Source organism: Saprolegnia parasitica, assembly GCF_000151545.1.
Source record: "Saprolegnia parasitica CBS 223.65 unplaced genomic scaffold supercont2.2, whole genome shotgun sequence".
Classification (NCBI taxonomy): Eukaryota; Oomycota; class Saprolegniomycetes; order Saprolegniales; family Saprolegniaceae; genus Saprolegnia; species Saprolegnia parasitica.
The window spans coordinates 575163-585887 of NW_012156396.1; the positions used below are offsets into that span (position 1 = coordinate 575163).

A 10725-nucleotide genomic window follows, 5' to 3' on the forward strand; every position below is an offset into this window, starting at 1 on the left:
CCGCGCGCCGCCGCCCCCACCCCTAGCCCTCGTCCGCGTACTCGCATTTCAGCTACGCGCTCCACTGTCGACGGTAGCTTCACGTAGGAGCCCCATGGTAATACAGCAGGACATATTGTATGCATGTTAGTCGTGTTGCCGACGACGAGTCGGCTACGATGCAGCAACAGACAGCGACTCGGCCGTCGTGATGAGCTGCATGTACTGTTCGAGCGCGTCGGCGCATTCGTCACGGAGGCTGTCACCGATCGTCTTGGCGCGGGCTTGGATATCTTTCACATTCGCAAGCACGTCTTGGAGGGCGCGGGCAAGCGCGGGTGCAGAGAGCTTGCCGAACGGCAGCGCACACGGCGCGACACCGAGCCGCACGAGGACTTTGGCGTTGTGGGGCTGGTCCAACATCACGGGACATGGCACTTGCGGCGTACCGCTAGCAAGCGACGCGTTGCACGTGCCAATGCCGGCGTGGTGCACGATGCAGTCGACTTTGGGGAAAAGGGCGCCGTGCGAAACAGAACGCAGCACCAGCAGCCGGGTTTGATTGGCCGTGAGGAGCGCGTCGGCCTCGTCCGACGTGAGCGCCGACCAGCCAGCGACGACGATCGCTCGGCACCCGACGCGCTCGCAGACGTCGACGGCAAGGCGCAGGAGCCCAATCGGGTCGGCGGTCGGCATGCTACCAAAGCCCAAGTAGATGACTGGCGTCCCTGCTGCGCGCGCGGCGTTGAGGAAGCTCGTCGCCGCCTCGGGAAGTGGCGACGGCGCGGCAAAGACAGGTCCGAGTAAATGGATCTTGCGCGGGTCATAGTCGCTTGGGATGCGCGCCTGAGGACCGCAAAAGAGCGCCGAGCACGCAATGAGGACGGGGATACGTTCGTTGCTGTTGATGATGTCGAGCATGCCAAGGGGCATCGTGATCGGCGCAAGCCCCAAGACGTTCGTGCGCCATGGGTTGATGTAGTGCTGCTCGTCCTTCCAGAGTTTCTTGAAGAGCACCGTGTACGTCCACTTGTTGAGGCAGCGCAGGCCACAGGTGAGACTGCTCAGCGCCCACACGGGAAACTCGGTCGTGGGGCACGTGGGTCCGAGAATGAATGGCACCCACGCCGCGTGGAGCTTCTCGGCAATAGCGTGCGACATGGTCATGCAGAGACCGCCCGACACAATGACATCGGCGCCGTCGAGCGCCGTCACGTACGAGGCGAGGATGTCGTCCATCTTGAACTTGCCTTGCCACTCTTTTGTCATCTTGATGGTCGTGATGATCGAGCCTTTCGCGAGCCCGGCTTGGAACTTGGGGTCAAATAGGCCACCCGTCGAGTCGCCTGCAATGCACCGGAATGGCAGCCGGAACTCGTCGACCACGAGGCTCTCGAGACGCTGCTCGGTGGCGATGAAGACCTTGTGGCCGCGGTCCGCGAGCGCGCGCCCAAGCACGCAGTACGGCTGCACGTCGCCGCGGGACCCGATCGAGACGATCCCAATGCGCTTGCTCTCCATCGCTCGCTCTGCGTACTGACCTTGATCCAGATCTTGGTGTTGTGAGGGCTTTTTACGGTAGTATTTTATTTGTATTTTAATCGATCGCAATCTTATAAATCATAAAAAGAAGTGCTCACATGCAACTATAGAGATAGAAGGTCGTAGAATCATATTTTTATGTCAGCATTGCTATCGAGTTGAAGTTGAATTATATTAAAAAAGACATGTTCAAATCCAACGCAAACGGTTAGGCCTGTCCCAGTGACCTACATTCTCGACCAATGGCATCGCGCCAGAGACAAGCCAAGATCGTGAACGGCCGAAACGCTGGCTCCTACCATGCCGGTTTGGGCGTAAGCGTGTGGGCTGTCTCCATGCGCACACCGAGGCGTGCGGTGCCGGACAAGGCAAGACGGGTAGAGGGAGCTCCTGCGATGCACGCGAGAACGCTACTCGACCGGATACTATGCGGGTAGAGGTCAGTCAGTGGGACTCGACAGCAATTCTACGGTCTGGCGACAGGTGACCGTGGCAGCTGCGCGTGCAAATCGTTGATTATCGACGCATTCAACCCATGCCTTCAACCGGGCACCAGCCTGAGTCGCCAGCCCAAGAAATATACACCCAAACAACATGGTATAGCCAAATACTAGCGCACCGGATGCAGGCTCTGCGCAAGTCCACCGAGTTTAAAGTGCGATGGTGCAGCACCGCAAGACAAAACCGTAGACTTCGTCAACATACCAGAAGCGTACGAGCCGCGTGCGCCAAGGGTCGCGTTTGGGGAGGTTGTGAACCGGCGCCTTGTCGCGGTGGTATTCTTCGATGTTTGGATCCCACCCAGAAAGCGTATTTTGTTTTAAAGGTAATCATATCTAGGAGTCCAGACGTGGCTAGAAAAGATAATTGTACCGATTTGTAATTCTACTCTTATAGGTTATCGAAAATGAAAGGTTTGATCGGTTTCGTTCCGGTTACACCAGAAAGGCATCCAAAGAGCATTTGGACACGAGGCGCGCAGATCGTTCCCACAAACTCGATGGTTCGCTCTGTAGCCCACCTCTCGGCAGCGATCGCGCTGGCTGTTGCGTCCGCAGAAGGCGACGTTGTGCCAACAGCTTCAACGTTTCGCGTGCCGTCGACAAGCAAGGCATTCTGGGCCGAGACGTTCCAGAACACGACGCTCTTTGACGAGACATCGTCGTGGGTGAAGAGCCACAACAAAAAGTACCGCGAGCAAAAGGTCTCGATTCAGGAAGGTCCGCGCCTCCTCGGCGCCTTTGCGCAGGACAAGGCGCTCTTGATGGAAGCGAAAGCGCAGCATTATGGCTTTGGCGCCAAGCTTCCGTCGCCGTTCCAGCTCGACGAGTCCAAGAGCGCACTCGTCGTGCAGTACGAAGTCAAGTACCGCGACGGCGTCAACTGCGCCGGTAGTTACCTCAAGCTGCTCCGCGAACCCGCTGACCTCGACTCGCTCGATGAAAAGTCGCCGTTCAGCATCATGTTTGGGCCCGACCGGTGCGACAAGACCAACAAAGTGCACTTTATCTTCAACCACAAGAACCCGTTGACGCACATGTACGAAGAGAAGCACCTCGAGATCTCGCCGCCCGCCAAGACCGAAGACAAGCTCAGCCATGTGTACACGCTCGCAGTCCACGACGACAATACATTCGAGGTGTACGCCGATCTGGTCGCGATCAAGAAAGGCAGTCTTCTCACGCATTTCAAGCCCGCGGTCAACCCACCAAAGGAAATCGACGACCCGTCCGACGTCCGCCCCTCCACGTACGAAGAGACCGAGTTCATCCCAGACCCCGCGGCGCAAAAGCCGGAAGACTGGGACGAAGACGCGCCCAAGACGATTCCCAATCCCAAGATCACCAAACCCGACGACTGGGACGACGCGGAGAAAGGCCCATGGAAGGTACGCACTTTGCTCAACTTGTCATTTGACCTGTCGATCGATATTGTAGCAATCGATGATGTCCAATCCGGCGTACCGAGGCAAATGGACGCCTCCGATGATCGAGAATCCCGACTACTTGGGCGAGTGGGAGCCCCGAAAGATTCCCAACCCAGACTACTACGAAGACGCGCACCCGGCCCGCATGGAACCGATCGGGTACATGCGTCCAAGCCCTCTTGACGGCACTCACGGCTTGCTTTAGCGCGGTGGCACTCGAGGTCTGGAGCATGGCCACCAACATCCAGATCGACAATCTTTGGCTCGGCCACGATCTCCAAGACGCTTTTGACTTTGCGCGCGGAACGTGGGCGCCCAAACAAAAGGCCGAAGAGCTTGCGATTGAGATGGAGCCGGCGCCCAAGCCCAAGGAGCGACCGGCGCGCAAAAAATATGAGCCAACGTATTTTGAGATCGCCAAAGGTTACGCGGCCCGAGGGGGCGAGTACGTTCAAACGTACCCGCTCATGTCGGCCGTGGGGACTGTCTTTGCCCTGCTCCTCCTTGCGTTCGTGCGTGGTCTGCGCCAAGATTGGGCCGACGAGCGTCGCCACGAGGAAGCGGAGAAAGAGATCCCGGATATTGCGGTCGACGATGAGACCGACGTCGTGCACCTCGACGCCAAGACCGCCAAGACCCCCACGGACGCCCCCGTGCCAAAAGACACCGAAGGCCTTCGCCAGCGCCGGCCGAGCACGACCCAGCAAGCGTAAGGTGTCACGTGGTAACAATAATGTCTTCTCTTGTCTACATACATACTAGTATGTACAAAACTTGCATGTTGCGAAATTACAAGCGGCGCACCACCCACCATGCAAAGCACGCGACCAGCATCGTCGACACGAGATGCGCCGAGAGACGCTGCAGTGTGCCGTCGAGGACCGACGCCGCGCCTGGCGCATGGGCAAATGCATTGTCCACGCAGTACCCGTGGTCTTGGCTGTAGAGCCGTCCCGACGTCGCCGTGAGCGGCGAATGCAGCATGGTCCATGCCGTGGGCCCATACACAAACGCCTTGTGCGTCGCGGCCGGGTCGTCCGAGCCCGTCGTCGTGGGATCGAGCACGAGCGTGCCAATCTGGCAGTCCAGTTTCGGCACGAAATCGCTGGCGTGGGCATAGTTGACATGCGTGCGCACCGAGTTGGATGGGTGCAATTGGTACAAGTGGAGAAGATCCAAAATGCCATTCGCAGCAAACGTCGTCGCGGGCGCGTCAAACCGGATCGCCGCCAACTGTGCGAGTGCGCCGCCGAGCGAGTAGCCGGTGAAGTGCAGCGACCGGTGCGGATACGTGCGGCGCATCTCGTTTGTAAACGCAATGGCCAGCGGCACAAAGTCAGCGCCGAGCACGTGGCGCGCGCCAAAGATGAGGTACTGAACGTACCGGCTCGCATAGTCGAGCAGCGAGCCGTACGTGAGCATCGACGGCGCACTCAGCTGCACAAAGTTGCGCCCAAAGAGGCCCATGGCCTCCCAGAGTTCGCTGTCGAGAAGGCCGTCGCCTTCTTGGTGCCGAAAGGCGACCACCATTGCATCCGTGTCCGAGCTCGTAAAGACCATTGCGCGCAGCGTGCCACCGACCACGAGCTCCTTGCCGTCGACAAAGACGGGCGGCGCCGACGGCGAGAGGTGCGACATGTTGGTGTCGATCGTCCACCGGTCTGTAAAGCCCAGGCCCGCGCACTGCGTACGGTTTAGTTGGTCGGCGAGGTGCGATTGTGGCGTCGCAAACGACCGACACATGCACAGCATGTCGAGAGCGATCGAAGCGTTGGGCAGCGGCGCTGGCGGCGCTGGCACCGCCGGCGCAGGGAACCACTGCGCCGAGTAGTCGAGCAACGCGGCCGTCCACATGGAGACGTACGTCGTGATCAGGGCCATGGTTGCTTCTTGGGACTGGTCACTGGCGCGACTGTGGCAAATTGCCGTTGGCTCGAAAAAGATAGGCGCACACTAATTTCGTTTGTTATTAGTGGCATGTGCCTCAAATAAGGACGAACGTTCGCTTGGGGGAGGTGCGCTTCGATGGAGAACGTTGCATTGCCGGCAGCCTTCCGAGGAAACTTCGACCCAAGGAGCTGCAGATGGTCGTCTCATCATGCCGTCCAAGCTGAGATTCATGGATAGGGCGTGGAGTTCGACCGCATCTCGTGCTTGGGCGATTTGAGGCAGCTCAAGGTCAATAAGTACTTACACCTTATGGGCTATGCATGAATAGATCTCGCCAGGTATATAGGCAACTAGCGACTATGGAGATAGTAGCGAAGGGTTCATCGACTTGGACTTGGTGGGAGGTCATAGTCGTTTCGTTCGAGTTGACGACGCTTACGAGGCACTATAGAGACCTACGATCTGAAACGAGCTCAAGAAACCAGGGCAGCTGTGTTACCATACCAGTAGAAGGGTTGCTCAGCTCTTGGCCAACCTCCTCCGCGCTTGGTGACGCTGCCGCCGAAAACGATCCGCGTACCGAAATAGTGTACATTGCACCGTTGCCGAGCAGTTTAGACAGGGCTTCAAGCCCCATTATAACACTACTTCTGCGCAACGGGGTAATGATAGTCTTTATAGTGTCATATTCTACTTTTTAGAAAAATCGAAGCCGGGTATTTACTTACCCTTGGCTTGATGCAGGTTCATTGCACATTATGCCCCGACCCCTCTCGTCACCGGTGGTCTATCGCCTCGAGCACTTCAAACCGAAGCGCGAGTGGGTGCCTGACAAGCGTCGCTCGAGTTGCGCGGCGTGCAACAAGCAGTTCCTTCTGCGGCTGCGGCGAAAGCACCACTGTCGCCGCTGTGGCGACGTCGTCTGTCGCGCGTGCTCTCAGTTTGTGACGTCGGAGCTCCCGCTCGTCGGCCTCACCCCAGTGCGTGTCTGTCGACCGTGTATTATCCGCGATATTACATCCGACACGCTGGACGTCAACCTCGAGCAACTCGTCGTCGACCACGACACGCTGTACCGGACGACAGAGCTCATTCTCTTTAGCCCGCTCGCGTGTTCCAAAGTCGAGGATGGCTTCGGCCAGCGGCATCACGCCACCTTTGTCGAAGAAGACGAAGAAGACGACGTTGAAGAGAGTGAACCTCGTCGGCCCAAGTGGTCGCAGTTCAAAGCTATGTTCAAGGCGCTTACGCCCACGATCCCGTCTTCGCCCCCTGCGTGTTGATATATGTTTCCGTAGCTTGCCACGTACTCGTAGCTAACTGTAATGTAGACACATGTCTTTATGTCATTGCCTTGAGTTCGAGCCGATGATTCGGCGGCCCATAATGCAGATACGCCGAAAACCAATCATCGTCGTTGAAAGATCGAATGCACAAAAATAGAAATGCCAATCACATGTCTCCATTCGCTGAGTGGCAACGATGATTGGTGTAACGCGATCTTTCGCCGTTCATGGTATAGGAAGCTTGGGTTCGCGAATCAACTGACCGCCATATCTATCCACGCTTAAAACCCCACACGAAGAGATAAGAGCAACGCTGTTGACTAGCTACAATATATGCGAAAGATAGAAATGCAACGGTCAAGCACCTTCAAGCACTGAGAACTAGTGTCAGTCAACACGGACGACGCAAGGCACAACGTCTCCGCATGGACGTGTGTGGATGAGGATACGATGCGTGTAACTTACCTGCCCCATGTAGAGTTATAGTAGCTACTGATGACTAAGGTCGCGCCTAAGAACAATATCTACGACATCACGTCGCTCGACCGCTCTCATGATCAACTATGGATTGGTTTGTGCCAAGATGCCACGTGTGTTTGCGCACGGAGCTTAGCGTCGATGAGCAAAGCCATGATTACGTTGTGCTGGTAAGCGCGACAGGAATGGGTAGAAATTACGGGTGGGCTCCCCCGATCGACGGCAGAGCCTTGCCAAGATCTTCCGCGCTACCTTCAATTGGAACAAACGCCTTAACCACGATTTAACCGGCTTGTGCGACTACAAGTTCGTTGTCCGCGACCCGCCAAGTTACGCAGCACTTGCTGCAGGCTTGGAGCTGGCACCGTACGCAGCAAGCTGTCCAGTTGTCAAGCGCGACAGACTTCTCGTGTTACCAACGGATCCGGTTGTCCAACGTTGGCACCCGACGTCTGCATACAACTTATCGATCGTCCACTTGCTAGACAATGATTGCTTGTATTGCGGAAACGACTGAATTCGCCACGCTTCACGGTTTGGTATCGTCGAGCGTGCTTTTCTGAGTGCTGATTAGGTCCAGCCATCCAACTAACGTACCAGTGTACGCACAAAGTTACCGTAACACAACGTAGCAACTGCGAATGTGCTGTGGTACCAAGTACTAGCAGACAAGGTCCCCACCGAACCGGACTCTTGTAGCTGCTTGATTTGCCCACGCCCGTGTTGACATAGAGAGATGTATACACGACAAAACCGCAGTGTACGGAAGATGACACATTACGAAGTAAGCATTTTCTTGATGATAGCTCGTCAACGTATCTAGAAGAGCCAACGATTATGGTTGTTTCCAGTCTTGTTTGGCTGGACACAAAAACATGTCAAGACAGTTGTCAAAACATGTGGCGCGACGGCAACTAATCGGCGACCATTCCTGCACGCCTACGTTGAAAGCGTGGTTGTGTTGGCGACCGTTCTCCGATAAGGTTCACTCGCAAATGCCGGTCGCTAAATAAGAGCTACTAGTACAAAGTTCACTAGTTTTGCGTAGCTGCCCCCAACAACATTTGGGGGGTAGTCTTTTCAAACATGAAGTTGACTCGTTACATTTGAAGTGTAAAACAGCACACTCAAGACAAACATCCCTTAGCACTCAACAGCACGAGTCGAGAGGCTCGTCATCCATGTTTCTTTGTTTTGGCTGAGCGGCCGCCAAATGGCTTTTTCTGGCCAAGGCACGACCTCTCGCAAAGGAGGCCTTAAATGCAGCTATCAACCACGTCCCCATCAAGCCGCGCTCTTCTGCTATGTGGATGCAACTAGCTGATGCCACGACACTTACCCCCTGCAACAGTCATTCAACCTTGAAAGAAGGGACGGTCGTGCTGCCGCAATTTTCAAAACCGGCACACATACTATTATCTTTCGTAGGTGCACAGGCCGGATTGAGGTGTCAAGCAGTGTATTATAAACATATAGCAGCAAGACGACCACCTCGTTCATGTATCCGTCGAGCCAGCGGAGGCGACCTCGCCACTCCGCCGCTATTAAGGAATGTAGGTTTGAACTTGCTTTTGCGCTCGGCGCCTGTGACACATGGCGTTGATGTTGTCGGCGCACCATCTGGCGCCAAGGACACAACCAATCGCGGGTCCATCGGCCCGGCGCAGGAGGAAACTCACTTTTCCTTTTGGCCATGAGTTCGCCCACAGGTGTCACGCTTGCGTTCCTCCTGCAGTTCATTGACGACTTTGGCGGCCGTGCCGCCTTTCGGGGTCTCACGACCGAAGACGTCTGCTACCTCTACGTCCTTCCGACGACGGAAGCCACCAACGCTTCGTATCTGGACCTCTACACGCAGACGCACCCCGACAGCGCCGGCCTCATGACGGCGCCGGCCAACTGGTACCTCGGGCACACGTGGCAGAGCCAGTTTCTCGACGTGGTCGACAGCATCACAAGCTTTGTGTACACCGTGGGCGATGTGCGCACGACTTCGGTGTGGTTTTGCCTCTTTGCCAACAACCAGCACGAGATGCAGTCGTTCTCGTTCGTGCAATACATGACGCGGTTCCGGTCGATTTTGGACGCGACGCGCCAGCTCCTCCTCGTGCTCCCGGACCTCGCGAACCCGATCTTGCTGCGCCGGTCGTGGTGCCTCTTCGAAATCTTCATCGCCCACTGCACTGGGAGCGCGATCGAGATCGCATCAATGGCGACGGCCGACCTGACGTTTGGCACCGACCCGACCGCGCTCTTGCCGTGTCTCCACGCAGTCTGCACGGAAGAGAGCGAAGCGTCGACCGAGCAAGACGAAGCGCTCATTCTGCAAATCATCGACGCACAACTCGGCTGCGATGCGATGGACCAGCTCGTGCTGCGGATCCTAACCACGTGGTTTGCGAACCTTGCGCACACCAAGTTTGCGCCCATGCAGCGCCCTGCGACACAAGGAATGTCGCCCCCGTGCATCTCGTCCTTGGCCAATTGAGAAGGATGCGTAGTTTAGCAAATCGTATTTATGAAATGAAAATCGCACACATGGTTGGTCGTTTTCGGATAGATAGGTCTTGCGGCTTCCTTCAGGATGTCCGGCGGGAGGACAACCGCGCACGCTTTGGCAGAGGCACCGACGCTTTCTCTCTATATGCCTTGCTGTCTACGTCGCTTGTCGTCCTACGAATGTCGCATAGTCGCCTTAGGTGGCAGTAGGAGCAGTGCAGTCACAGGCATGTTGTCGTCCACGCTACCAAGTACGTTGTGTTGCATGACTATACTTTAGCATAATACCCCACGTAGGTCCCACACGTAACTTTCCTGGAATCACCATCAAGCCAATATACAACCCATGGCAGTGGCACCACAAAGGACGTACTAGTAGCGGAGAAGACCTACCCCTACGAAGCGATTCGAACGTTGCTATTAAGCCTAGTACTCGGAAGGCGCAAGAGTCCATCGAGAGCTTTCCTGCATGTGAAAATTACAACCGCAGCGCCTGGTGTCTCTGATTCGAGCGCTCTGGTTGTTCGAGGCTCAACGCTCTGGGGTTGATCGCCCATCAGTGAAACGCAGCCAGGCTCAAACCCTTCGATTATCGAACCACATACCCTGTTGGATGGTTGACCTTCCTCACATTGCGCAAAATGAAAAGTGGTGTCCTGAAAAGCCTCGCGGCGGTGCTGCTGGCGCGCGCGGCGACAGCAGAGCTCACGATTGTGACACCGCACGACGCATTGCCCGATGGCGTGCCGTACACGCTGCTCCCAGTGGCCCAGCGGCCACTCTACCGCGGCAAGATCGTCGGAGCCCTCGTGACGCCCGCCGCTCCCAACGCCACGTCCATCGAGCTCGTCCCCGCAGTCGGCAACTGCCCTGCATTTGCGCTGCCGACGACCAATCGCTCGGCAAGCGAGGATACAATGTACCGCATCGTGCTGCTGCCGCTCACTGACATCGCCCGACTGCAAGGCCGTCGACCGCGTACGCCAAGCGCAAGCAGCCGGCGCCATTGGCGCGTTCCTCTACGACGCCAACGAACTCAACGCGACGGTGCGGCTCGAGGTACGCGGCATTCCCCCATGTCTTTTGTCTAACAGTGTTGTGTACTAGGGCATGCGTCCCGCCGCC

At 56.6% G+C, this 10725-nt stretch overlaps 6 protein-coding genes across 6 annotated transcripts; 4 read left to right on the top strand and 2 right to left on the bottom strand.

Moving 5' to 3' along the window:
* Positions 1–106: 106 nt before the first annotated feature.
* SPRG_00781 (hypothetical protein) lies at positions 107–1540 on the bottom strand. Its single transcript, XM_012338998.1, has one exon. It carries the CDS (start codon positions 1498–1500, stop codon positions 154–156), a length of 1347 nt encoding a protein of 448 aa, XP_012194388.1. The 5' UTR covers positions 1501–1540; the 3' UTR covers positions 107–153.
* Positions 1541–2476: 936 nt separating this feature from the next.
* On the top strand, positions 2477–4200 carry SPRG_00782 (hypothetical protein). Its single transcript, XM_012338999.1, has 3 exons — positions 2477–3409; positions 3459–3607; positions 3654–4200. The coding sequence occupies exons 1-3, from the start codon at positions 2522–2524 to the stop codon at positions 4159–4161; spliced, it is 1545 nt and encodes a 514-aa protein (XP_012194389.1). The 5' UTR covers positions 2477–2521; the 3' UTR covers positions 4162–4200.
* A 37-nt stretch (positions 4201–4237) lies between these two features.
* On the bottom strand, positions 4238–5329 carry SPRG_00783 (hypothetical protein; the record flags this gene model as incomplete). The annotated part of the gene is made up of 1 exon (XM_012339000.1): positions 4238–5329. One exon carries the CDS (start codon positions 5327–5329, stop codon positions 4238–4240), a length of 1092 nt encoding a protein of 363 aa, XP_012194390.1.
* Positions 5330–6096: 767 nt separating this feature from the next.
* Positions 6097–6621, top strand: SPRG_00784 (hypothetical protein; the record flags this gene model as incomplete). The annotated part of the gene is made up of 1 exon (XM_012339001.1): positions 6097–6621. One exon carries the CDS (start codon positions 6097–6099, stop codon positions 6619–6621), a length of 525 nt encoding a protein of 174 aa, XP_012194391.1.
* Positions 6622–8794: 2173 nt separating this feature from the next.
* On the top strand, positions 8795–9589 carry SPRG_00785 (hypothetical protein; the record flags this gene model as incomplete). The annotated part of the gene is made up of 1 exon (XM_012339002.1): positions 8795–9589. The coding sequence occupies one exon, from the start codon at positions 8795–8797 to the stop codon at positions 9587–9589; it is 795 nt and encodes a 264-aa protein (XP_012194392.1).
* Positions 9590–10241: 652 nt separating this feature from the next.
* Positions 10242–10707, top strand: SPRG_00786 (hypothetical protein; the record flags this gene model as incomplete). Its single annotated transcript, XM_012339003.1, has 2 exons — positions 10242–10529; positions 10567–10707. 2 exons carry the CDS (start codon positions 10242–10244, stop codon positions 10705–10707), a joined length of 429 nt encoding a protein of 142 aa, XP_012194393.1.
* Positions 10708–10725: the final 18 nt, after the last annotated feature.

Coding starts and splice junctions, on each gene's coding strand:
- SPRG_00781 (XM_012338998.1), bottom strand. CDS start 1,500: ATGGAGAGCAAGCGCATTGGGATCGTCTCGATCGGGTCCCGCGGCGAC.
- SPRG_00782 (XM_012338999.1), top strand. CDS start 2,522: ATGGTTCGCTCTGTAGCCCACCTCTCGGCAGCGATCGCGCTGGCTGTT. Junction 3,410..3,458: donor CGGAGAAAGGCCCATGGAAG/GTACGCACTTTG, acceptor TCGATATTGTAG/CAATCGATGATGTCCAATCC. Junction 3,608..3,653: donor GCCCGCATGGAACCGATCGG/GTACATGCGTCC, acceptor GGCTTGCTTTAG/CGCGGTGGCACTCGAGGTCT.